Source organism: Peromyscus eremicus, chromosome 1 (assembly GCF_949786415.1).
Source record: "Peromyscus eremicus chromosome 1, PerEre_H2_v1, whole genome shotgun sequence".
Lineage (NCBI taxonomy): Eukaryota > Metazoa > Chordata > Mammalia > Rodentia > Cricetidae > Peromyscus > Peromyscus eremicus.
In genome coordinates this window covers 112265549-112291790 of record NC_081416.1, presented here as the reverse complement: position 1 = coordinate 112291790, position 26242 = coordinate 112265549, and the positions used below count along the sequence as shown (strand labels likewise).

The window sequence follows — 26242 nt, the reverse complement described above, 5'->3', positions numbered from 1 at the left end:
AGGTTTTAAATAGTAACTTCAGAAACAAGTGCCCAATCTATGTGTTTACATACATTTTCAACTCTATCCTAAGGACAGATTTTTAGATATGAAATAGTTGGCTCAAAAGGTAAGTGCATTTTTAAGCCTCCTATAGAAAAAATTCTTCCCTATGGTTGGGTCTGAAATTGATAAACTTATTTTTAGGGAACATTAGACAATTATTAAAAGTATTAACAATTATGTAATATTTGACCTAGAGATAAAAGCAAATTAGATACTTACAAAATTCATATTAAGAAGATTTTGGTGACATTGTTTGTGAAAGCAAATGCTATAAATTAAGTAAATGGAAAATAATTAGCTATTACTTAAGTAGGGTTTTAAAAAGTTGTTAGGGTAAATATTATTGTCATTCAAAGAGCTCTTACAAATGTCTACCCTCTACCTCATGTGTCAGGGTCAGAGTCCCTAACTACAGCCCCAGAAAGGACACTGGTTAAGGAGCGGCCCGGGTGCTAAAGTAAATATTTGCCCTAAAATCATGAAATAAAACAAATCTGTGTGCTTCTCACATATATTCAACAAATGCTGCTGCTTATTTTATTTTCCATCCTCCCTCAGAACAATAGCACTCTCTTAGATAGGGTTTCTATTGCTTTGAGAAAACACCATGACAGAAGGCACGTTGAGGAGGAAAGGGCTTGTTTCCGCTCATGATTCTTGGGTGTGACACTCTGTCACCAAGGGAAGTCAGGGCAGGGATTCAAGGCAGGAACTTGAAGGCAGGCCCTGAAACAGTCGCTGTGGAAGAGGGCTACTTACTAGCTTCTTCCTCATCTTCTCAGCTTGCTTCCTTATACAGCTTGGTACTACTTGCCCAAGGTGCATACCACCCACAGTAGGCTGGCTTCTCTGCAACAGTCATTAATCAAGAAAATGGCCCCACAGACGTACCTACAGGCAAGTTTGTATCAAGTTGAAAAAAAAAAAAAAAACCAGCCAGAACATTTGATCCTCTTGTCAAATTGACACTCCAATATATTACTTTCCTTTATTATTTATCCTCAAAGTCTCATCTTAATATCAATTTCTCATAAACCATGTTTCAACTTTTTAAATTCCCAGTGTTTAGAAATTCAGTCTCTTTGAAATGTCCAAAGTCCCTCTAAATTCCAAAGTCTCTTAATTGTGTTCTCCCACAAAACCAAAAATAAATTACTTACTTTTTATTTCAAGAAGAAGAGCCTGGGCACAGTTCAAATCAGATCAGAGCAAAAACAACATTCCGGGGTGTAAAGCTGTGTCAGACTTCTTGGACCCATGATCTGGCCTTGAAAGTACTAGGCAGCTCCACATCTATGGTTCTGCCAGCCCCAGCCCATGTAGCTTGTTTTATAAGCTCAGGCTACCTTCCACACCTGCTGCAGGCTTTGGTGGTCTTCCGTGCTACTAGCAACCCCCAGATGCTGGACTATTGCGTGCACCCGGACTGCTCCTTAACCAGTGTCCTTACTGGGGCTGTATTAGGGACTCTGACCCTAACACATGATGCCAAGCCTCAGCTTCTTTCCAGGACTCTTTCCGTCCTGGAGCTTCTACTGCAATTGAGTCTCTTACCTCACCAGTGGCTTCTCCAGGCCTCCCACAGTGCCAAGACTCAGCTGCTCTCCATAACCCCTTCATGCCTCCAAAATCAGTACTACCTGGGAAACCCTTACACATTACCAAATTCAGATGCCAGCCTGAACTTGACCACCTCTGGACCATGGCTTCTAAGTTCTGACCCAGAGGTAACATTTCTCAGAGGATTTCTTTTCAGTAACAGTGGTCCCTTCTTGATTAAGGCCATTTTTTTTCACCCATAGCTGACCAAAACTATGTATTCTTAGTTTAAAATATTGAATATACCAGATAGAGTCTTTAAGAAACTCTCTAACTTCCCTCTGAAACTTTATAAGCCAGGCCAACATTATTTGCACTGTCTTTAGCATTGAAAGTTCCCACAATAGCTCTGTACACTTTGAACATAGAAAAATTTTCTATCCCAAAGTTCTGAGTCCTTCCACAACTACCTGCACGCCCACCACAGAACATGCTCAGGTGTTTCACAGAAATACCCCATTCCTGGTACCAATTTCTGTCTTCGAAAGGCTTTCTGTTGCTGCTTGAAACGCCATGACAAAAAGCGGTTTGGAGAAGAAAGGATTTATTTCAGCTTACAATTCCACATCACAATCTATTGTCAAAGAAAGTCAGGGCAGAAACTCAAGGTGGAAACCTGGAAGTGGTAGCTGAAGCAGAAAGAGGAATGCTGAAATTTTAGTGATAATTTAATTTATTTCCATTTGAGTTTTCTTTGGACTTTTTCAAAATATCATTTGAAACCAGAACATTACTTATATTGGAAATACTGGACAACTTAAAAATTTAATATATGTGTAAAAAAAGAAAAAAAGAGAGAGCTGAAATTGTGGTGCTTGCCTTTAATTTCAGTACTCAGGAGTCAGAGACAGGTGATCTGTGAGTTTGAGGCCACACTTGTCTGCACAGTGAGTTCCAGGATTACATGGAGAGATCCTGTCTCAAACAAACAAACAAACAAACAAACAAAAAACCCAAAAAAAAAAACAAAACAAAAAAAATAAACAAACAAATAAAAAGAAAATGCTACCAAAAAGGACAGAAAAGTTCTAAATTAGACTACACCAGGGTCTTTATTTAAATTCTCTATATATAATTTAAGAAGTATATATAATTTTCAGATGGTAAATATTATTCATATGTTTTGCTAGTACACCTTATGTAGTGAGTTAATACCCTGATATCAATAGATGAATCTTAGACAATTGGCAGTGATTTTCAAATATGAACCATATTTTCAAAGTGAATGTTACTTTAATGGGACCAATGTAAAGCCAGACTGAAGCCAACTGATTTGTTTTTTCAGAGTTTCTAATTATGATATCTTCTGGTATACTCACAACCTCTTCTTTGTCTTCTACATGCTGCTGCTGTTGCATGTTTCAGGGTAAGTGAAACAGTTTGTACCTACAATCTTTGTTCTAACCTCACATACAACAGAAGGGAAGCATTTGTGGGAAGGGTGACTCTCTGCATGAGCCAGCATCTTGTTAGCAGCCCAGGGCTCCACAAGGGATGCCCTCAGTTCTATCAGTACCCCAACTACAAGGAGCTCATGTCTGGGTCTCTGAATTATATTTTAGTTTAATCTCTGTCTTTTAGTCCAGATAGTTTTCACAAATCATAAATCGTATTGGGTAAGAGTACACCTGGCATGCTCCCATTATCTCATGTCAAGTTTTTCCAGGGAAAGAGAGTTTAGAGAAACAGACACATTGTCCTCTCTTTAGATTGTTTTATAAAATAATTGTCAAGGTATTAGGCAGTTTATATAAATTTAGTTATTTCAGGTGCATATTCAAAAATATTCACTGTAGCTAGAGATTTCCTGCCTGGCCCACAGTCAGGACAAATCTCTTTCACCTGCCAGCCCCACAGCCCCTCAGACCCAACCAAGTAAACACAGAGACTTATATTGGTTACAAACTGTATGGCCGTGGCAGGCTTCTTGCTAACTGTTCTTACAGCTTAAATTAATCCATTTCCATTAATCTATACCTTGCCACATGGCCCGTGGCTTACCGGCATCTTCACATGCTATTTCTCATCGTGGCAGCTGGCAGTGTCTCTCTGACTCAACCTTCCACTTCCCAGCTTTATTCTCCTCCTTGTCCCGCCTATACTTCCTGCCTAGCCAATGGCCAATCAGTGTTTTATTTATTGACCAATCAGAGCAACACATTTGCCATACAGAACATCCCACAGCACTTCCCCTTTTTTTTTTTTTTCAAAAAGGAAGGTTTTAACCTTAACAAAGTAAAATTACATATAATTTGGGAATTTGGGCGTAGCTTCTCTTACTACTTCCTGCTGGAGGGGGGCGCTGTATCTTATGGGGACACAAAGAAAATTTTAGGATCATGGAGTAGTCCATGAGGCTGTATTGTCTGAGCCAGTTGCCTTGAAACCATTCCGGATGTTGGATCATCTGGGCCATGGTGTCATCGGAGACCTTTCAGGGGGTCTTGGCTGGTCAAACCTGATGTATCTTAATCTGGAACAAATCCATAGCCTTTGGCTTTCTGTGGGAACAAAAGAGACTCTTTTCCAGAGTAACATATCCTTATATCCAAATTTTGAAGTCAAGGTATCTTTAAAATATGCATATTGGTTTAACTCAACTTCCTTTACAATCAAATATCTCTCTGCAGTTAAGAACCCCAAAGACAACACAATCCAGTTTCTCTGTGTAATATTCATCTTTACGTGCCTTATTTTTTATATTAATTTTACTGTCTCTTTAAAGACTTTATTTTTTAAAACTATGTATTTGTTTATATAACTGTATATATCACCTTTTTTGTCTCTTTCAAGCCTACATATATTTTACACACATTTTAAACTATTACATCTGAATCTGTCTTATTGTGAATCTATTGCTTTAAACTGCAGCAGCTGTGGCTGCTGGCTCCACCCACCTCAGCTTCCCATGATGGCGGTGGCTTACCGTCAGCTCTGAGAGCTATAGTAGGTCTATGCTTTTATCCAAACAGCATGTAGTCCAGAAACCTCTTTTTTTGTTTTGTACCTGCAAAGGCTAAATCCACCACGCAGCTTAATGTGCCACTTGCAGAGGCCTCATTCCCGCCATACTGCAGGTCGAGCGTGCACGCTAGGAACCCACAAGTAGCTCAAACCTGCAGCTGCTGCTCATTTGAGAGAGACAATTAGGAACTGTTTTTAGCTCCATTTTAGAATCTTTTCTCAGGTTTTAGGTGGAAACTCTTGCCCCACGTTGGGCGCCAGTAGCTAGAGATTTCCTGACTGGCCCACAGTCAGGACAAATCTCTCTCACCTGCCAGCCCCACAGCCCCTCAGACCCAACCAAGTAAACACAGAGACTTATATTGGTTACAAACTGTATGGCCGTGGCAGGCTTCTTGCTAACTGTTCTTACAGCTTAAATTAATCCATTTCCATAAATCTATACCTTGCCACATGGCTCGTGGCTTACTGGCATCTTCACATGCTGTTTCTCATCGTGGCAGCTGGCAGTGTCTCTCTGGCTCAGCCTTCTACTTCCCAGCTTTATTCTCCTCCTTGTCCCGCTTATACTTCCTGCCTAGCCAATGGCCAATCAGTGTTTTATTTATTGACCAATCAGAGCAACACATTTGCCATACAGAACATCCCACAGCAATTCACTCTCTCCTCTCCTCAGTTTTGGTGATCATTGGTGAGGACAGGGATATTAACTAGCTTTATTCCAGTTGGGTTGGATAGTTTTCTAGAACATAGAGAGGTAAGGCATCAGAAACATGGCCACTCATCATAATCATGAGCCCTGACTGGTCATTCCTGCTTCATTTCCCATGGTGGAGGTACGTTCTGTGGAGCCTTATGCTGCACCAAAAGCACTGGGTTCAGTGAATTTGCTTTGCATTTTCTACTGGCAAACAGCTGTGCTTATACCACCAACACACCATGTGTTCTCTTCTTGAAATGGCTAATTTGCTAGTTCAGAACTGTGGTCATGGAGGCGACACTGAATCAGCATATTCTATTCATGGTAACAGTAATTTAAAATACAATTATTCATTGCTTATATTAGGTTAAATGTAAGTTCAAATTGTGTCAAATATTTTCTGATATGAAATTCTTGGGATTTTATGAAGATTAAAATTTTGAAAGCTGCAACTGGGAAACTAAGTTTGAGAAAGATTCAGTAACTTGCCAAAATTTATTTAATTAATATAAACTTGATTCAGACACAGGCATTTTGAAGGTTCTTTTTCAAAGAAACAGTTCTGAAGTAAGAAAAAAGTTTCTTTTTTACCACAAAACATACACACACACACACAAACACACACACACACACACACACACACACACACACACACATACACACACACCACATACATATTTGTGAGAGCTTGCACTTCTCAGAATTTGACTTTCCATTCTAATATCTCTTTAAGGTTTCTCTGGCCTTACTCAGGACAGTGATCTGTCTGTCATCGTCTCTTTCTTGTGTGGTTTCTTCTCTCCCTTCCTTTTCCCTTCTTTTCTTTCTATTTGGAAAGAGAAAAATGTTATTATTTACTAGCCTAACCAACTATTCATTTTTGCCTTTATGCTTTATTAAATTAAAATTTTGAAAAAGATGTTCCTTTGCCATTTAAATCAGTAGCCTTTTTTTATGGTTCAGGAGTTCAAAAAGCTGTTAGTTTAAAGGAGTATTATATTAAGACTTTTTTAGACTTTTTAAAAAAAAAAGATGTTTAAAATTAGCTCCTTTTGTAGAACAAATAACATAGGCAGATGGCAATTTTAATTTATATATATATATATAAAACCAACAAAAGAGCTACAGAAGAATTAAATATAATAAATATATTTTATAACTGGATTAATAATGAAATGAAAGTAATTGTTGTAATAGTTATAATACTGGTGTAAGTATCATTGTATACATTAATGATACAATAATCATTCTATATTACATTCTTTTTTCATTGAACTTTAATTTTTACTAAAATATAGATTGTTTCTGACATGAAGAAAATGGCTACTGGTAAATTTTGCAACTTTTTTGAAGTTTTTTGTTTTCTTTTTAATTAACAAGTGCACATATGCAGGCGAGTTATTTTAAATTACCTTTTGTTCCATTTCTAGAAATTCAAACAGATTTTTATTCTTGAAACACCTACGAAATACCATCCTCCAGTCTGTTTTTTTTTTTTTTTCCTTTTTTTCTCCAGTCCTTTGTTAATAAAAAGACTTGGAGTTGTTCAATGCAAGATTCATGCATGCATGTTAAAATTTCTATTTAATAGTATACTGTAGGCTTGATGGGAACAATCTCTATTTGCTGGGCACCCACGCCTCTGCCCATCAATGTATTGAATACTTAAGGTGAAGAGACACAATCTACTGTGGAATCTCAGTCTCCCGGGAGATAATTGATTTGAGATTTAAAAAAAAAATCAATAAAAAGCCGCAGGCTGTATCTTCAAAATACAAACATCATTTACTTACAGGAATTCTAACAATTCAGGGAAGAGATGAATCCACATTGACCAAAGATTTTAGCAAAGATTTGGCTTCAAAGATGAGGTGATTCAATTTTTTTGGCCGCTTTTTCTTCTTACATAGATTTTACAGGAAAAGGGTTCATTACTTCATGTGATTTCGTAAGGTTTTGTTTAGCTGTAGAATTTTCAAATGTATTTTGAGCTAGCCCTTTTGTTTTTCTAATGTCAAACAACTTTCCTCTTTCAAAGTTTACTTCCTGCTTAAATGACTGGCATCAGTCGTTTATATTTATTAATAATGATATGAGTTCTGATACATGTATACATTCTTGGTTGATCAAGTCAGGTTCTTCAGTGTCTGTCATATATTAACCTCAAATGTACTTCTGGCTTCTGAATCCCTGTGTCCCCCGGATGTAAATGCCTGAATCTGAAAATGCCCATTTTGATGTGGCATAGCTCTAATTCCTACACAGTTCCTTTCTTTTTTGATGCCAAATTCATTCTCCTATAACTTTAATCCAGGGATTTAAAGGTCTGTACACATTATCATTCTTAATTTTTCTCATTGGACATGTTATCAGTTAATATTGTCTGAATGCTTATCGAGTGTGTGTGTGTGTGTGTGTGTGTGTGTGTGTGTGTGTGTGTGTATGTGTGTGTGTGTGTGTGTGTGGTGCTGGGGATTAACTCAGAGCTTCAAGCATTTGCCATGCTAGGTGAGTGCTCTGCCACTGAGCTATATCACCAGCCCACCAGTGTTTATTTTAATGATTTTTCCCAACAAGCCTTCAGTTGCTTGTTCTTCCTTGCACTGCTTGTCAGTGAAAAGCGTGGCACAACCCAGGGCCAGTGAGTTGGCTCAGGAGGTAAAGGCACTCATTGCCAAGTCTGACTACCTGAGTTTGATCTCCAGAACCCACATTGTGGTAGAAAAATATTGACCCCTGCCAGCTGTCCTCCCACCTCCCCATGACGTGTGTGCATGCATATGTGCAAGTGCACATGTACATACAGGCACGTGCACACACACATAGACACACACAGTACAATAAATGAAATCTAAAAGAAAAAAAATGCAGAACTCAGAAATTAGAACATAGTACAGGAAGAAACAATGAGATGCCACTGTCAAGAGTCTCGAGCTAAGTTCACTGAGCTCTTCATGTGGTTGGGCTTATAGAGAAATTGAACAGCAAACAGCTTTAGGACGTAATGGGTATGTTAAAATTGTCTCCATAGATGCAACAAGCTTTTGATGCCTGTTATTTTCATTTACTGCTTCTCCATGTCCCATGGAGTCTGTTTTATCTAGTCTTATCCAAATCAAATACGATCCCTGTGTTTTTCTTTTAAGCTTGATGATGTATAGCAAGGAAACTCTTTTTACAGTGTTTATTCAAGTGAAAACTTGTAAGTGGCTGAACGAATGCCTAACAAGAATCAAGTTTGTCCAATTCAAATAACATCAAGAAACTTGCACATGCTTCTTCTACCGCACAGACATATCGTTTGTTTGGAAAACTAAACATTTTCCCCTACTTCTTAGTAAAGAATTTATTTAAAATTTAGGATATTTCAGTGGTTTTGAAGTAGATCACACATGGAACACTTTTTATAAAAGGCTATGTAAAGCCAAGAAGAAGGAAACAATTGCTTCTCTTTACCCCACTTCATCTCCTGACCCAGTCTTTTTTCCATCTCCTTGTTTTTATCCAATTTAACATAGTGGGCTGTTGAAGTATCAAACCAATTTGGATACCCACCCTCCTGGCTGCATCAGTCTTAACCGGACCCAGTCTCAGGATATTTCCTCACTAGAATACATCTCAGAACATTTTCATGGATCTTGGCTTGAAGGATTTTCAAAACTAGAAGGTCATAACCAGAAAACAGTTGTGAAGATTTGCCTTGAGGAACCCAAGTTTCAAGCCCATTTTCCACAGGTCAGATGAATTCTGTGTTTAAGATCTGCCAAGTCTGTGGTTTCACGTGACTGACATTGCATTATAATGTCTGTGTTTTCAGATACTGTGAGATATTTCAGAACATTTAGACAGAAAATTGATATTTATTTTTTTGTGACAGATATCTAATACTTCAAGACAAAAGGCATGCATTTAGAATATAGAAGAATGTCTAGTTATACATTTTATGGAAATATGTTTCTTCTAGAGCTTGCTTCGAAAGACTACATATATGTATCCTAAAGCTATTAAGACATGCAGATTGAATAAGAAACACTATAAAACAAAACAGAAACAACTACCAGTTGTTATAATACAGTTTTACAAATTAATATTAAAAGTTATAAATAGTGAAGTTAATTTGCTGAAAGCTTACCATGATCTTCTTGGCCCTGTGCCAACCTGCTCGGTATGCATGATTTCTTTCCATATCCACAACTAAACTTTGAAGGAGTTCCTCAGTTATCTGCTGGAGACATTGAGCTTACACACGTATCCTGACTAAAGCCTGTAAACAAGTAGTGGGAAAAGTAGTGTATAGATGCAGGTCTTTAATTAAAGTACTGCTCTTGAAAAGTTCTCCAAGGATTCCACAAATAGTTCAGTAACTTCTACTGCCCCCCCCCCAGCCCTTGTGGCGAGGGTACTGCCAACATCTAATTGAGGCCCACTATTCCTCATATGAAATGGATGAAGAGATAGACTTAGAAAATTCTGCTTTAAAGAGAGAAGATAGAAAAGTAACACAGCTAGATGAATTTTTAGATGACTTTGGAGTCAGCTGGCCAGTTTTCTGAGTGTCATATAATAATGGATATTATGTAAGGTAAACGTAGCAAGTTCCATTTTACTGATGTGAGGCTTAATCAGCTAGGAGTGACTGGCTCAAAATTGTAAGGTCACTGCATTGCAGCACTTATCCTGCCTTGCTTACTCTTCAGAGTGTCGTGTTCAACTGTCACAGTCTGCAGAGCAGGAGCTAACTGCCTTCATTGAATGAGCAATGTCTGGAACAACTGTGTAAATAAGGTTTCTATAAAGGGCCATTTAAATAAGACTGAAGGTCACATGGAATAAGATATCTGTAAGAGGCTGAAGCCGTAAAGTAGCAAGTCCAAAAGCATCTGTTACTAACACAGTGAAGCTCTGTCTCAGATCATCAAACAAAACACACATCTCTATAGATAAAATACAATTCAGTTGAAAAGTTGTAAAGAGATGTAGAGGCTATAGTGTGCAGTTGTAAGGGAAAGATTGTTCTCATAGGCATCTGCATTTCACCATTCAAAACTGCCAGTTTTTATATAAAAGTAATTTTGACCATATTATATTATATAAACATTGTAATAGAAACATGCCCAATGCATCCTAATTTCAAAACTAGAAATGTATTTACATTTATCATTGTGTATGTAAATCATGTGTATCCATATACCTATGTTATGTTCATTGAATATCTAGGGCAGTATTTTTTTTTTTGCTAAACATTGGACTGGTTTTATTTTTCTAAATAATACTCAGATAAATATGATGCTTTAACTTGTCTTTTGTTTGAATGGATTGCTGAGAGTATCAGCTACGTTTTACTCATTCTTACCAATATCTTACTGTTTACAATACGAATGGAAATATCATTGCTCAGTTGTTTATACAGTCGTGCATTTCTTGAAGCATGCTTATGAGAAATTTCCCTTAGACCTGGATTTGGATTTCTGGACCTTTGTGCCTGTACTGTGCTGAGAGACTTTACCGATGCATCAGGAGCAACAAACCTGTTACCATCATCTCAGTAATCAATCATCCCTCAGATGTCATGGAACTCCGAATGGTCAAAGAAAACTTTAAAGCAAGACCTGGCCAGGTGAGCCGGTGGTTAGCGGTTACCTTTATCATTAGGTAACTTGAAAATTAGTAGACAGATTGATTGAAATAGTTGTACTTCTCTTTTGATCATTTAAAACATTGTCTGTTTGTTGCTTTTTTAGTATGTTATTCTACATTGTCCCAGTGTATCAGCATTAGAAAACCACCCATTTACTCTCACGATGGTAAGACATGTATTTCTTGAATTTTAAAAATTTTAGATTGTAGAACATCTTTGTGTGTGTGCGCATGTGTACACATGGACATATGTATTTGTGTATTTCTGTGTGTGCATACATGTGTGTGTACACATGTATGTGTGTCTATACATGTACACATAGCTGAATGTATGTGTGTATATATGTGTGAGTATTTATGTACATCACATGTGTGTATTTGTGTGTGTATGGTTTTACTTCATTCTAAAAATTATTGGAGGATCATAGTTCCCTTCATGTCTTAGCAGGCTGTCATTTTTTTTCAAAGAACTGTAGTTTTCTGTTCAGAAACTTTGTGACTATTTGTTCTCCATTATTTCTGATTCCTTACTATTCAGTATATATTAATGTTATTTAAAGTTTGTGAAGGCTTATTGATTTAAAGCACAGACATTTCTTAGTTTCACTTTTCCATGTATGAGTTATGGGTTTGGAGATATTAACAACTGTTAGAGCGCTTAAAAGCCAAAACCGTATGTATTTCATTTCAGTGTATCACACATTTTGACCATGTGCATCTACAGTGGCCTGCCCTACTCACTCCCAAACCCTCTTTCTTAAGCTCTTTCATTCCATATAGAGATGATTTTTTTGTTCTATGTAAAATCTAGGATCCACAAATGAGAGAAATAACCAGTATACCTTTTTCTGCATCTTTGTTATTTTACTTAATCTGCTGATCTCCAGTTGGTCATCTCACTGTGTAGTGTAGGCGGGGCTCATGCTCATAATCTCACTCTGCTCCCAGAGCATGAGGAGTATAAGCCTGCATCAACTTACAGAATCTGAATTATACATAATTCACAAATATAAGATAAAAATAGGATTTCTAATTTTTTGTTTCTAAATCATTTTCCTCATTATTTGGCATTGATAATTGCAGATATTTTGTCATCTACATATGCAAATGCTGTCACTAGCTTGTTGTTTGTTTTTGCTCTTTGGGTGGCCTGCCACCCAGCTCCCAGATGAGTCACACAGGGAGACTTATTCTTAATTATGAACGCTCAGCCTTAGCTTGGCTTGTTACTAGCCAGCTTTTCTTAACATAGCTCATTTTTTGTGTGTTTTGTTTTGTTTTTTTTTTGTTTTTCAAGTCAGGGTTTCTCTGTGTAGCTTTGGAGCCTTTCCTGGAACTCCCTCTGTAGACCAGACTGTCCTAGAACTCACAGAGACCCTCCTGCCTCTGCCTCCCAAGTGCTAGGATTAAAGGTGTGCACCACCACCGCTGGGCTAAATTAGCCCATTTTTCTTTTGCCTTGGGGCTTTTCCCATTCTTTTACTTCTGTAATCTTACTCTTACTCTGTGGCTTGCTGTGTAGCTGGTTGGCTGGCCCCTTGGCTCCTCTACTTCTCTGGCTACCTCGTCTTTTCTCCTCCCAGATTTCTCTTTCTATTTTTCCTCTCTGCCTGCCAGCCCTGCCTATTTCTCTCTCCTGCCTCACTATTGGCCATTTGCTCTTTATTAGACCATCAGGTGTTTTAGACAGGTACAGTAAACACAGTTTCACAGAGTTAATGCAACATAAACAAAAGTAACACACCTTAAAATAATATCCTGCTGCACTAGTTCATTTCACCAAACACTATACCATGGATAATTTCTCATTTTACTACTAAGTTTTTTTGTGCCTCATGGTTTTCAGTGCCTATGTGATTAGAAAACACAGTTTACTTAATATTCTCTTTCATGACTGATTAGTTTTTATTCATGTTTATGATAAAGATAAGAATAAAGACCACATATTAAATGTATACAAAAAGTGAATTTGAACATATTAGGGAAGCAGAAAGAAAAAGAAGACATCAATTGTTTATGCTTGGGGTTGGGGTTTTGGAAGTGACTCTTAGATTACATGAATTAGATTGAAAAATCCACAACCCATGGGTGTGTTATTTTACCTTTTGGAATATATGGCTCTCAATATTCTATTATGATTACATCAGTTCAGAATAATAGATTTGTGGGGGTTTAGCAAGTTGTGAATACAGTATAAAGATTAGTGGTGGGTGTACAGAAAGTATTAGGCCTGTGCATAATATCCTTGTGACTTTTGTTTTCAGTTTGAGTTTATTTGATAGCTTATTGACAGCTAATTGAGACAAGGGATTTATACTTAAAGAATAAAAGAAACAAAAAGCATGTGTCAAATTGTTACAAGAAAACCAGAGGCCATAGATTCAAACGGGTTTTTTTTTAAAGGAAAAAAAATGATATTTTTGCTTTATTTACTTCAAATTTTGTATTCTGTCTATGGATCAAACTTGTTTCATAATCATCAAAGAAAAGTACTTTGTCATCTAGTGAGATAACGTGTGATGTTTAGGTCTGTCAGGAAAGATGGTAGCACTGGCTGAGCACAGAGATGGATTTATAATTGCTTTCTCTGGAGGGATGGGGAGTTACTCTGAATACTCTTTCATCTGCTGCTGTATGGGCTTTGACGTGTGTGAAAGGGGAAACATTTGTCAGGAGGAACAGTGAAAACTCGGATGCCCACTTGAAACATAAAACTGGACTGCTGGAGTTCCTATCCGAAACCAGGGTGCTGTGTCTCACCCCTCAGTGCTCTGGGGTCAAGTGTGTTTTGTTTTAGAAATATATCTGATTAATGAATACTTGTCTGTAAAATTGCACCCAAATCATGTTTGCTTCTGACAGTTTTAAAACACATGTTCATTTCTCAGCTTACATTCATCCATTAAACAGGAAGCTGTTTCAGAAGAAAGGTAGAAGTTGAAAAGGGAGAAACTGCACAGGTAACTGTAGATGGCTGAGGCGATCAGGCCTGTTGTTACAGTCATCAGAAATTTCCTTCGGAAAGTCTTTCTTTGTGTTTGAGAGTTTATTTTTAAAATTGTACCAACATAGTATTAAACAGAGAACATGGGATATGAGAAAGGAGGGCATTTGTTCAATGCCAACTATAGAGATAGGAGTATCTTTCCCCAAAAACATTTTCCAGCATGTTCTAAATGGAGAAACATTCTAAATGGAGCACAACATCGACCCACTTCAACAAAAACATGGAAGGCACCTCACCTTTTAGGACTTGTACTTTCAATACATAACTTTTATGTTTTCACGAAAATAGCAAGACGGGAGTTTTCACCTGACATACAAAGAATGGAGGCTTCTAGAGCGAACATCTCACTTTTCCAAGGCTCCTTGCTCAAGCCAAAATGAGAAACACACACACACACACACACACACACACACACACACACACACACACAAACAAGGTGAAAAACCTGAGGGTCATTTAGCTTGCACATGACCTTGAGTGAGCTGCATTTAAAAAAAGACAATTTAGATTAGCACACTTATGTGTGAGATATATCAGTGTGATTACTGGGTTGTTCTTACTAATTAAAGCAAAAACATATTTTTGAAGATTTTATTTTTGTTTTTTTTTCTTTTAACATCCTGACTGCTGTTTCCTCTCCCTTCTGTCCTCCCAGTCCTTTCCACCACCCACCCACCCATATCCACTTCTCCTCAATTTCCCTTCAGAAAAGGGCAGGCCTCCCCTGGATATCAACCAGCCATAGCATACCAAGCTGCAGTGAGACTAGGCACTTCCTCTCCTATTAAGGCTGGATCAGGCAACCTGATAGGAGTGTGTGTGTGTGTGTGTGTGTGTGTGTGTGTGTGTCCACTGTATGGGGAAGAATGTATCTGTAGACATGCTTGAAGAGACCAGAGGTGTCAGAGCCACTGAACCTGAAGTTATAAGTGAATTTGAGCTACCTGACATTGATGCTGGGAACTGAACACTGGTCCTCTGCCAAAACATCAGGTACTCTTAAATAAGATCCATCACCCCAGCAAAGCAACCTACTTTGTTTCAGTTCCCAGAACCATTCAGAGAAGAAAGAAGAAAAGACAAGCTGGAACCATAATACAAAATCCAGCAATATGTTGAATCATACTTAAAATTAACTCAACCTCCCTAATCCACCACCATTAACCATAAGGGGAAAAAAACCAGCAAGCATTGTGTGCAGCATGCTATGAAATGCTATCAAAGACTTAAATGTGAATGTGGAGGTCACAGAAGGGGCTGGGATAGAAGGAAATGCAGGGGGAACAAGATTAAATAAAGTAAAGGAAATGTCAGAATATTGGGAAGAATATTAAGGAGAGGAGGAAAAAGAAAAAGAAATAAAATATATAGTAATGAAGACATTTGTAAAGAATATTAGATAAATGAAAAGAATAAAAATGGTAAGACTTCTAAAACTAAGACAAGAGAGATAGTGCATGGGGTTAGTTTGCTGGGAATTGTGCTCGGGACAGTCTCCAGGAAGGCTTGATGGATAAGAAGGCAGCCAGCACTTGAACCTTGTGGTAGAGTAACAGCAGGGATCTCAAAATGGCTAACAAGAGCTCTTCAGATGAAGTGTTATTTCACATTTGTCCTGTCTTGAAGTCAGGAGCCCAGAACTTGTTATCTCCTAGTTGACCTGTCCCTGAATTTGAGATGCCTCCAGGACAAGGAAATTAGACATGGATGAGGCAGAAACTTTTCGAGTGAATTTCAGCTTCTGGAAAAAGTGCCAACAGAAAGTCATCTCCACTGCTGGGAGAGTCACTGAGTGCTCTCAGTGAAAGTTGGGAATGGTGAAAGGAAGGTGGACGATCTGGGCAGAAGAACATATCAGTCACAAAGTTCATCTCCAAACAATATTCTTCAGCAAAGGAATTCCCTCCATAGAATCTGAAATTAAACATATAAATCCCATTTATTAATATATATAAGATTCAGCATCTCCTTTCCAAGGTACATTTGAAGGGTCAAAAATAGAAAATTATTGAAGAGACCAAAGTCACTATAGAATGTAATTGATAATAAAAGCAATAACCAGAAATTAAGTTTCATGATTTTTTTCCTCTTTAGACCTTCATTGGCTTCATACCTATATAGAATTTTACACTTTGTTCCTGAGCTCCCAGTGAATCTTAGCAAGTGTTTCCCAGCTATATTCTGTAATGATCAAATGTTTAATTTTTTTTTTTGCCAAAACTCATATTATGGTTGCTTTTGTTTTCTAATTAAAAAAAACAAAATCAGAAATGAGTTTTCAAAAGCCAAGACTTGTGAAAGCATGGGATGTCATACTTACTACAAAATGTAATGTTTCTTTATTTTTAGCTTAGGTAGATACTATGTCCCTTGATTCTTTTTATGAATTCTCAATTATAGAAATAATGCACATCTTCCTTTTCATTATTAACTCATTAAAGCGTATGTGAAGACCTCCATGTCCTTTCAGTATTATTTTTATTCATAAAGCGACATGCTTTTCTGACATCTGTAATTTAAGTTGTATGAGTCGTTATTTTTTAAGCTTGAATAACCTGATTTCACATTTGTTTCCATGAGTCAGAATCTAGCAGTGTTCCTGTTTCTGTCTGTGCTTTCACATAGCACGCCTGCTCTTCCATCATTTTTAGGTTTCATGTTTTTCATCTCTCAAACAGTTACTTTTGGAAGTTTTTTTTTATTTAAAGAAAATAAGACAAAATTTTTTAGTTGTCCATTATTAAATTTTGTGTGATGAATGTAATTAGTAATTCTATGTCAGCTACTTTGATTTTTGGTCTTAAAACTTGCCATACTTTTGTGTTTCACAGATCCTTTACTTTAGAAACTGAGATGGAGGAGAAGGTAGATTGCCAGGAGCGATATGTTATTATGTATTCTAGGCACAGTGGTGAAAACCATAGACAGTGATTGGTATCCAAAGAACCAACAAAATGTTTGAGTTTTTTGAGAATTAAACGTCACCGAACTCCTGTCCTTTGGTTGTCTTCCAGCAGAAAAGAAAGAAATGTTTCCTCAGAGGCTAATAATAGCCTCTGTGATAAATGTGATTTAAATAATGTCCCATGTTCAGAACAAATAGACTGGTTAATATTAATTTGATTTATTCAGTCAATAGTTTTTTATTGTTGTTGTTTTTGTTTTTTGAGACAGGGTTTCTCCGTGTAGTCTTGGCTGTTCTGGAACTCTTTCTGTAGACCAGGCTAGCCTCAAACTCACAGAGATCCTCCTGCTTCTGTCTCCCCAGTGCTGGGATTAAAGGTGTGTGCCACCACTGCTCGACTCATCCATAGTTTTTGATACTTCTTTCACCTGGTATCAGAGAGAAAAGGATGAAGATACTCTGTTCTCGGCTCTGGGCTCCGTGTCTCAGCTCATCAGATTTTCCCTTCTCTCTGTTACTAACCTCAGAGTTGTCCACAGCAGCACTCCCTGAAGATAATTCCAAGATGCACAATGCCCTCTTACTGCTAAATACCATGACCATTTTCCAGCGCTTAGTTCTCTCCAGAGCTCAGCACCTTTGCATGATGCTGATCGTTTTATTGAAACAGTTTTGATATTTTTATTTTGTTTCCAGGACATCAGTTTCTCATTCTCTGACTGCTTTGATTCAGTCCTGTTTCTTTTATTCCCTTTGTGACTCCCAGGAGCTCTAAATATCAAGATGCACAGTTGTCGATTCCCAGAACCCCTATCACTTTACAGATGCACATAGTTCTCTGGCAAACCATCTGTGTTTCCAGCTCTGACATTCTGTTCACATCACTAAGTGTTTCCCAGATATTTAAGGCAATGCCCTTTACGTTGATGATAAAGCATCCACTGGAGAGTCAAAATTGAGAAATGATATGTTATGGCTTACTTTTTTATTATTAATTAAATGTATTCATTTATTTTACATCCTGAATGCAGTTCTCCTCCCTCCTCTCCTCCCATCCCCACCTCTCCTCTGTCCCCTCCCCCACTGGCTCCCCTGTTTCTGTTCAGAAAGGGGCAGGCCTCCCTTGGCTTTATGGCTTCCTTTTGAGCAGATTCTATTTACTTCATTAAGAGTAGGCAAAGGAGCAAGAGTGGAAACAGGAAGAGCAGTTAGGAATCTGTTCCGGTCATGTAGTGGAGGTCTGATGATGGCTTGGACCACAGTGGTGACATTAGAGATGGTGAGAGAGATCAGCTTCTGAATCCATTTTGAAGTTTATATGATCACGACTTGTTTTTTCCCAGAGAATGGATTTTAAATGTGAAGAATTCAAGCTTCGTACCTGTTTCTGCCTAAACAGTTAAAATTCTATTAACTAAGATAGACAACCCAGTCCAGGTTATGACGGAAGTTTATAAAACTCAATTTCAATCATGATATTTGGACATCACATGCAGTATGCTTGAATTATTTATTCAATACATGAATGGCAGCTTACTATTTGCTCTCAATGGACCATTAGTACCAGACCCAGAGCCCTGTGTGTTTTGCCTCTGCTTGCCTTAGGGTTTGTGGAATGGTACTTGTCTGATTTTTTTCTCTGGGTGCAGTAAATCTTGAGAGAGATAAGCTCATATATAAATGTAAGTAGGAACTTTTAAACATCTTTGAACTCAAGCTCTTGCTTCCTGCCTCTGAGAGCTGAGATTCTCCAGTGTTTTTTGTTTTGTTGTTGTTATTTTTTTCCCCAGCCCAATCACATTTTCCCCTCCCTCCCTTCCTCCTCTCCTCTCAGTCCCTCCCTCCCCCAACCTCTGCTCTCCCCAGCCCATCCATTCCTCTTTTCTCTTCAGAAAAGGGAAGGCCTCCCATGTATATCAGCCGGCCATGGCATATCAATTTGCAGTAAGACTAGGCATCTCCTCTCCTATTAAGGCTGGAGGAGGCAACCCAGTAAGAGGAAAGGGTCCCAAAAACCAGATAACACGTCGGACAGCCCCTGATGCCACTGTTAGGAATCCCAGAAGAAAACCAAGCTATGTAACTATAACATATGTGCAGAGGCCTAGGTCGTTCCCATGCAAACTCTCTAGTTGTTGGTTTAGTCTCTGTGAGCTCGTATGAGCCCAGGTTAGTTGATTCTATGAGTTTTTTTGTGATGTCCTTGGCCCCTCTGATTCCCATTGTCCTTCCTCCCTGTCTTCCACAGGATTCACTGAGGTTGACCTAATGTTTGACTGTGGGTCTTTACATCTGTTTCCATCAATTGCAGGGTGAAACCTCTCTGATGACATTTGGGCTAGGCAACAATCTATGAGTATAGCAGAATATCATTAGGAATCATTTTATTGAATTTTTTATTTTTGCCAGTCATATTTGGTTATATCCTAGGTCTCTGGGCTGCCCTGCCTCTGGGTCCTGGCCCTCCAGGCAGTATCAGGGGTGGACTACCTCTCATGTATGGGTCTCAAGGTGGACCAGACATTGTTTGGCCACACCCACAATTTCTGTGCTACCTTTACCCTAGCATATCTTGTGATCAGGGCAAATTGTAGGTCAAAGGTTATGTGTCTGGGTTGGGGTCCCAATCCCTCCACTTGAAGTCTTGACTGGTTACAGGAGATGGCCAGTTTAGGTTCCATATTTCCCATTACTAGGAGTCTTAGATATGGTCACCCTCATAGATACCTGTGTGTTTTCATTGCACTGTAGTTCTAACTCATCCCAGAGATGCCCCTGATTCCAGTTGTCTCTCCCAGTACTCTCTCCCTCCATCCTCTCCCTACCTGATCCCTCCAGTTCCCATGCCCACCCCCCCATCCAGACTCATTCCCCTCAGTCCACCTGTGATGTCTATTCTATTTCTCCTTCACAGTGAGATTCATGTGTCTCCTCCCGACGCCCCCCCAAACCTTTCTTCTTAGCTTCTGTGGGTCTATGGATTGTAGCATGCTTATCCTTTACTTTATGGCTGATATCCACCTATAAGTGAGTACTTAAATGTTTTTCTTTCTAGGTCTGAGTTACTTCACTCAGGGTGATCTTTTCTTATCCCATCTGTAGCTAGAGTTTTCCTGCCTGGTCCACAGTCAGGACAAATCTTTGTCACCCGCCAGTCCCACAGCCGCTCAGACCCAACCAAGTAAACACAGAGACTTATATTGCCTACAAACTGTATGGTCGTGGCAGGCTTCTTGCTAACTGTTCTTATAGCTTAAATTAATCCATTTCAATAAATCTATACCTTGCCACCTGGCTCGTGGCTTACCTGTATCTTCACATGCTGCTTGTCCTGGTGGCGGCTGGCAGTGTCTCTTTCTGTCTTCCTGTTCTTTCTTTTCTCCTCTCTGTTAGTCCTGTCTATACTTCCTGCCTAGCCACTGGCCAATCAGTGTTTTATTTATTGACCAATCAGAGCAACACATTTGCCATACAGAACATCCCACAGCACTCCCCCCCCTTTTTTTTTCAAAAAGGAAGGTTTTAACCTTAGCAAAGAAAAATTACATATAATTTGGGAATTTGGGCGTAGCTTCTCTTCCTACTTCCTGCTGGAGGTGGGTGCTGTATCTTATGGGGACACAAAGAAAATTTTAGGATTTTTAGGTCTGAGCCAGTTGCCTTCAAACCATTCTGGATGTTGGATCAACTGGGCCACTGTGTCATCGGAGACCTTTCAGGCGGTCTTGGCTGGTCAAACCTGATGTATCTTAATCTGGAACAAATCCATAGCCTCTGGCTTTCTGTGGAAACAAAAGCAGAGACTCTTTTCCAAAGCAACATATCCTTATATCCAAATATTGAAGTCAAGGTACCTTTAAAGTATACATATTGGTTTAACTCAACATCTTTTACGATCAAATGTTTTTCTGCAGTTAAAAATCCCAAAGACAACACAATCCAGATTCTCTGTGTAGTATTCATCTTTACGTGGCTTATTTTTTACATTAATTTTACTGTCTCTTTAAAGACTTTATTTTTTAAAACTATGTATTTGTTTACATAACTGTATATATCACCTTTTTTGTCTCTTTCAAGCCTACGTATATTTTACACACATTGTAAACTATTTCATCTGAATCTGCCTTATTGTGAATCTATTGCTTTAAACTGCAGCATTTGTAAGACTGAAATGGGGCTGTGGCTGCTGGCTCCACCCACCTCAGCTTCCCAACATGGCGGTGGTACATTTACCGCCACCTTTGGGAGCTATCATGGGTCTATGCTTTTATCCAAGCAGCGTGTAGCCCAGAAACTTCTTTTTTTGTTTTGTACTAGCAAAGGCTAAATCCACCACTCAGCTTAATGTGCCACTTGCAGAGGCCTCATTCCCGCCAAACGGCAGGTTGAGTGTGCACACCAGGAACCCACCAATAGCTCAAACCTGCAGCTGCCGCTCATTTGAGAGAGACAATTAGGAAGCTGTTTTTAGCTCCGTTTTAGAATCTTGTCTCAGGTTTTAGGTGGAAACTCTTGCCAACTTGTTGGGCGCCATTTGTAGCTAGAGTTTTCCTGCCTGGCCCATAGTCAGGACAAATCTTTGTCACCTGCCAGTCTCACAGCCGCTCAGACCCAACCAAGTAAACACAGAGACTTATATTGCCTACAAACTGTATGGTCGTGGCAGGCTTCTTGCTAACTGTTCTTATAGCTTAAATTAATCCATTTCCATAAATCTATACCTTGCCACATGGCTCGTGGCTTACCTGCATCTTCACATGCTGCTTGTCCTGGTGGCGGCTGGCAGTGTCTCCTTCTGCCTTCCTGTTCTTTCTTTCCTCCTCTCTGTTAGTCCCGCCTATACTTCCTGCCTAGCCACTGGCCAATCAGTGTTTTATTTATTGACCAATCAGAGCAACACATTTGCCAAACAGAACATCCCACAGCACCTATCCATTTGCCAGCAAATTTACTGATGTTATTTTTTTTTTAACGGATGAGTTATACTCCATTGTATAAATGTAATACATTCTCTTTATCCATTCTTTCGTTGAAGGACATCTAAGCTGTTTTCATTTTCTGGCTATTAAAAGTAAAGATGCTATGAATATAGTTGAGCAAGTGTCTTTGTGGTATGGTAGACTATCCTTGGATATATGCCCAGGAGTGGTATAGCTTGATGTTGAGGTAGGTCAATTCCCAATTTCTGAGAAATTGCTGTATTGATTTCCACAGTGACTGTACAAACTTCTACTGTCCTTGTTCCATTTCCTCTGCAGCATGAGCTGTCACTTGTGCTTTTGGTCTTAGCCATTCTGACAGGTATAAGATGGAATCTCAGAGTCATTTTGATTTGCATTCTTGATGGCTAAGGATGTTGAACATTTCTTTAAGTGCTTTTTCAGCGTTTGAGGTTCCTTTTGGAGAATTCTCTGTTTGGATCTGCACCATATTTTTTTTAATTGGATTATTTGGTTTTGTGATGTCTAGTTTCTTGAGTTCTTTATATATTTTGGAGATCAACCCTCTGTCAGATGTGTGCTTGGTAGAGATCTTTTCCCATTCTGTAAGCTGTTTTGTTGTTGTTGTGGTTGTTTGTTTTTGCTTTTTTGTCTTATTGATAATGTCCTTTGCCTTACAGAAGCTTTTCAATTTCATGAAGTTTCATTTATTAATTGTTTTTTTTTTGTTTGTTTTTGTTTTTGTTTTTCGAGACAGGGTTTCTCTGTGTAGCTTTGTGCCTTTCCTGGAACTCACTTGGTAGCCCAGGCTGGCCTCGAACTCACAGAGATCCGCCTGGCTCTGCCTCCCGAGTGCTGGGATTAAAGGCATGCACCACCATCGCCCGGCCTCATTTATTAATTGTTGATCTTAGTGTTGCATGATTGGTGTTCAGTAAGTTGTCCTGTGCCAAATACATTTAAGGCTATTTCTCACTTTCTCTTCTGTCAAGTTCAGTGTATCTGGTTTTATATTGAGGTCTTTGATCCACTTGTACTTGAGTTTTGTTCAGGGTGATAGATATGAATCTGTTTGCATTCTTCTATATGCTGACATCCAGTTAGATGAGCACCATTTGTTGAAGATGCTTTATTTTTTTCCATTGTATATTACTGGCTTCTTTATAAAAAAATCATGTGTCCAAGGTATGTGGATTTATGTCTGAGTCTTCAATTCAGTTCAGTTGATCAACCTATCTATTTTTATGCCAATGCTCTGCGGTTTCTATTACTATAGCTCTGTAGTACAGCTTGAGATCAGAGATGGTGATGCCTCCAGCAGTTCTTCTATTTTATGGGATTGTTTTAGCTATCCTGTATTTTTGTTTTTTAACATGAAGTTAAGTATTGTTCTTTCAAATTCTGTAAAGAACTGTGCTGGAATTTTGATGGGAATTGTTTGAATTTGTAGATTGCTTTTGGTAAGATGGTCATTTTTACTATTTAATCCTACCAGTCCATGAGCATGTGAGATCTTTCCATCTTCTTATGTCTTCTTCACTTTCTTTCTTCAAAGACTTGAAGTTCTTGCCATACAAGTCATAACTTGCTTGGTTAGAGTTACACCAAGATATTTTATATTACTTGTGGCTATAGTGAAGGTTGTTATTACCTTACCTTCTGTAAGACTAGTTTTATGATAGATATTGTTTAAATCTGAATTTGTTGTAAGATATCTTGTTTTATCCATCTGTGGTGATTGGATGTTTTGCTTGGTATAGTAGTCTGGGATGACATCCATGGTCTCTTAGGGTCTGCAAGACATCTGTCCATGCCCTTCTGTCTTTTCAATTCTCCATTGACAAGTCAAGTGTGATTCTGATAGTTCTGCCTTTGTTACTTGGCCTTTTTCCTTTAAAGCATTTAATATTCTTTTTTTCTTCTGTATGTTTAGTGTTTTGATTATTATGTGATGCAGGAACTTTTTTTCTGGCCCAAACTATTTGGTGTTCTGTAAGCTTCTTGTACTTTTATAGGCATGTTGTTCTTCTGTGATTTTGTTGAATATTTCTGTGCTTTTGAACTAGAATTCTTCTCATTCTTCTACTCCTATTATGCTTATGTTTGTTCTTTCATACTGTCCCAGATTTTCCTAATGTTTTGTGTGAGGTTTTTTTTTTTTAAATATTTTTATTTTATCAAATTGCCGTAATTTTTCTTCTTTTTTATAGTATTTTTATTTTATAATTAACTTAATTTCACATATCAGCCATGGATTCCCCTGTCCTTCCTCCTTCCACCCCCCCAGGCCTCCCCTCCAATCCACCTCCCATTTCCACCTCCTCCAAGGCAAGGTCTCCCCTAGGAAGTTAACCCAGCCTGGCAGACTCAGCCAAGGCAGGTCCAGTCCCCCGCTCCCTACACTAAGGCTGAGCAAAGTGTCTCAGCATAGGCCCCAGGCTCCAAAAAGCCAGCTCATACACCAAGGGCAGATCCTGGCTCCACTGCCTGGGGGCCTCCCAAACAGTTCAAACTAATCAACTGTCTCACTTATCCAGAGGGCCTGGTCCAGTTCCATGGGGGCTCCTCAGCTATTGGTTCACAGTTCATGCATTTCCACTACTTTGGCTATTTGTCCCTGTGCTTTTTCCAATCATGGTCTCAATATTTCTTGCTCATCTAATCCCTCCTCTCTCTCGCTGATTGGACTCCTGGAGCTCCACCTGGGGCTTGGCTGTGGATCACTGCATCTGCTTCCATCAGTCACTAGATGAGAGTTCTATCATGACAGGGTGTTTGGCCATCCAATCACCAGAGTAGATCAGCTCGGGCTTTCTCTCGACCATTGCCAGTAGTCTTTTGTGGAGGTATCTTTGTGGATTTCTGGGGACCTCTCTAGAAGCACTCTGCTTCTTCCTATTCCCATGGGGTCTTCATTTATCATTGTGAGGAATTTTTTAGATTTAACATTTTCTTTGACTGATGAATCTATTTCTTCTATCTCATCTTCAATGCCTGAGTTTCTCTCTTCCATCTCTGGTGATGCTTGCATCTATAGTTCCTGTTCACTTACTCAGATTTTCCATTTCCAGAATATCCTTTCTTGGAGTTTTCTTTATTGCTTCTATTTCCATTTTCAGGTCTTGAACAGTTTCCTTTACTCAATTGTTTGCTATTTCTTGGCATTCTTTAAGGGATTTATTGATTTCCTCCAATTTTTTTTTGTCTTTTTCTGATTTTCTTAGAGGGTTTTTTCATTTCCTCTTTAAAGAACTCTATCATCCTTCAGCTGTGTTGGGTTCTTGTTCTTGTTTGATAGCTGGGCTCTGGTGGTTCTATATTTCCCTTACTGTTGTTAATTGTGTTCTTAGGTTGGCATTTAGGCATCTTGGTTTGGGATGAGTATAGGTCTACGCATTCCTTGGTTTGCCTTTGGTGGTTGGATGTTTTGTTCCTTGGTTTTTGTTTCTTTTCCGGTCTTTTGGCCAAAGTGGCCAGCGGTTGTGTTTACTAGGCAGTCTTCAGGTCCAGTAGGATTTCTCTCCACTGTTCCTCCCCACCTGCCATGTTCCCCCCATAATGACTTCTGGGGTTTTGGGTGCCAATATTGCCTTTGTGGTCTCTAGGGTTCCAGGTACCTGCTTGATCTCTGGAATTCCTAGTATGGCATGGCCTCCAGTACAGCAGAAGTTTTCTGCCGAAGTTGAAATATGGAGCTCAGGAGAACAGATGTAGTCTGGAGTTGTTGAGGAAGCTTTAGGGAATGTTAGCTTGTTAGTGGGCTGCACAGGGTGTCTTACCTGGAATCCCCAGGATCAGCCTGACATCTGGTAAAGCTGCGGAAGTTGTGGGCCAGATCTCCAGTGTTTTGATGAAAGATGGACTTGCTTCTCATGGTGCTGCCTTCTTTTATACAGGAAAATTTTAGTTTCATATGTTTTCTCATTCATTTCCCAAACTACCATCTCACCACATTCCCTTCTGCCTTTCAAAAATGTGTCAGATATATTCTAATTGTGTATATCCCTTGTTTTATTTTCAGAATTATAGTTTGTATGTTCGTAACCTTAAGCTGGTCATTTTAATATTTGTTTTATTTTTACATTTGTTAAGATTTTTATTTTATTTTATGTGTATGAATGTTTTGCCTCTTTGTATGTTTATGCACTACTTGAATGCCTAGTGCCCTTGAAGAACAGAAGGGAGCATTAGATCCCCTGAATCTACAGTTACAGTTAGTTGTGAGCCATCATGTAGGTGCTAGGAACTGAACCTAGGTCCTATGAATGAGCAGCAAGGATTTTTAGCCACTGGGCCATCTCTCCAGCCCCCGTTTTTTACTGTAAGGAACATAACATAAACAAAAGTATACTTTCAACCTATGTTAACAAAAAATTTACTTACATATTTTTCTTGGAATTTTATATTTATTACTAAGTATAACTTTTCCAAATTAAAAAAAACAC

The 26242-nt window shown here is 38.7% G+C and overlaps 1 protein-coding gene across 1 annotated transcript in view; it reads left to right on the top strand.

Annotated features, from left to right (window-relative positions):
- Nox4 (NADPH oxidase 4) overlaps positions 1 to 26242 on the top strand; it is a 136064-nt gene that overhangs the window by 49546 nt on the left and 60276 nt on the right. Inside the window, exons 8-11 of the mRNA XM_059271833.1 lie at positions 2930 to 3010; positions 8827 to 9043; positions 10761 to 10925; positions 11050 to 11112. Coding sequence (XP_059127816.1) covers positions 2930 to 3010; positions 8827 to 9043; positions 10761 to 10925; positions 11050 to 11112 — 526 coding nt within the window. The remainder of the gene's footprint in view (positions 1 to 2929; positions 3011 to 8826; positions 9044 to 10760; positions 10926 to 11049; positions 11113 to 26242) is intronic.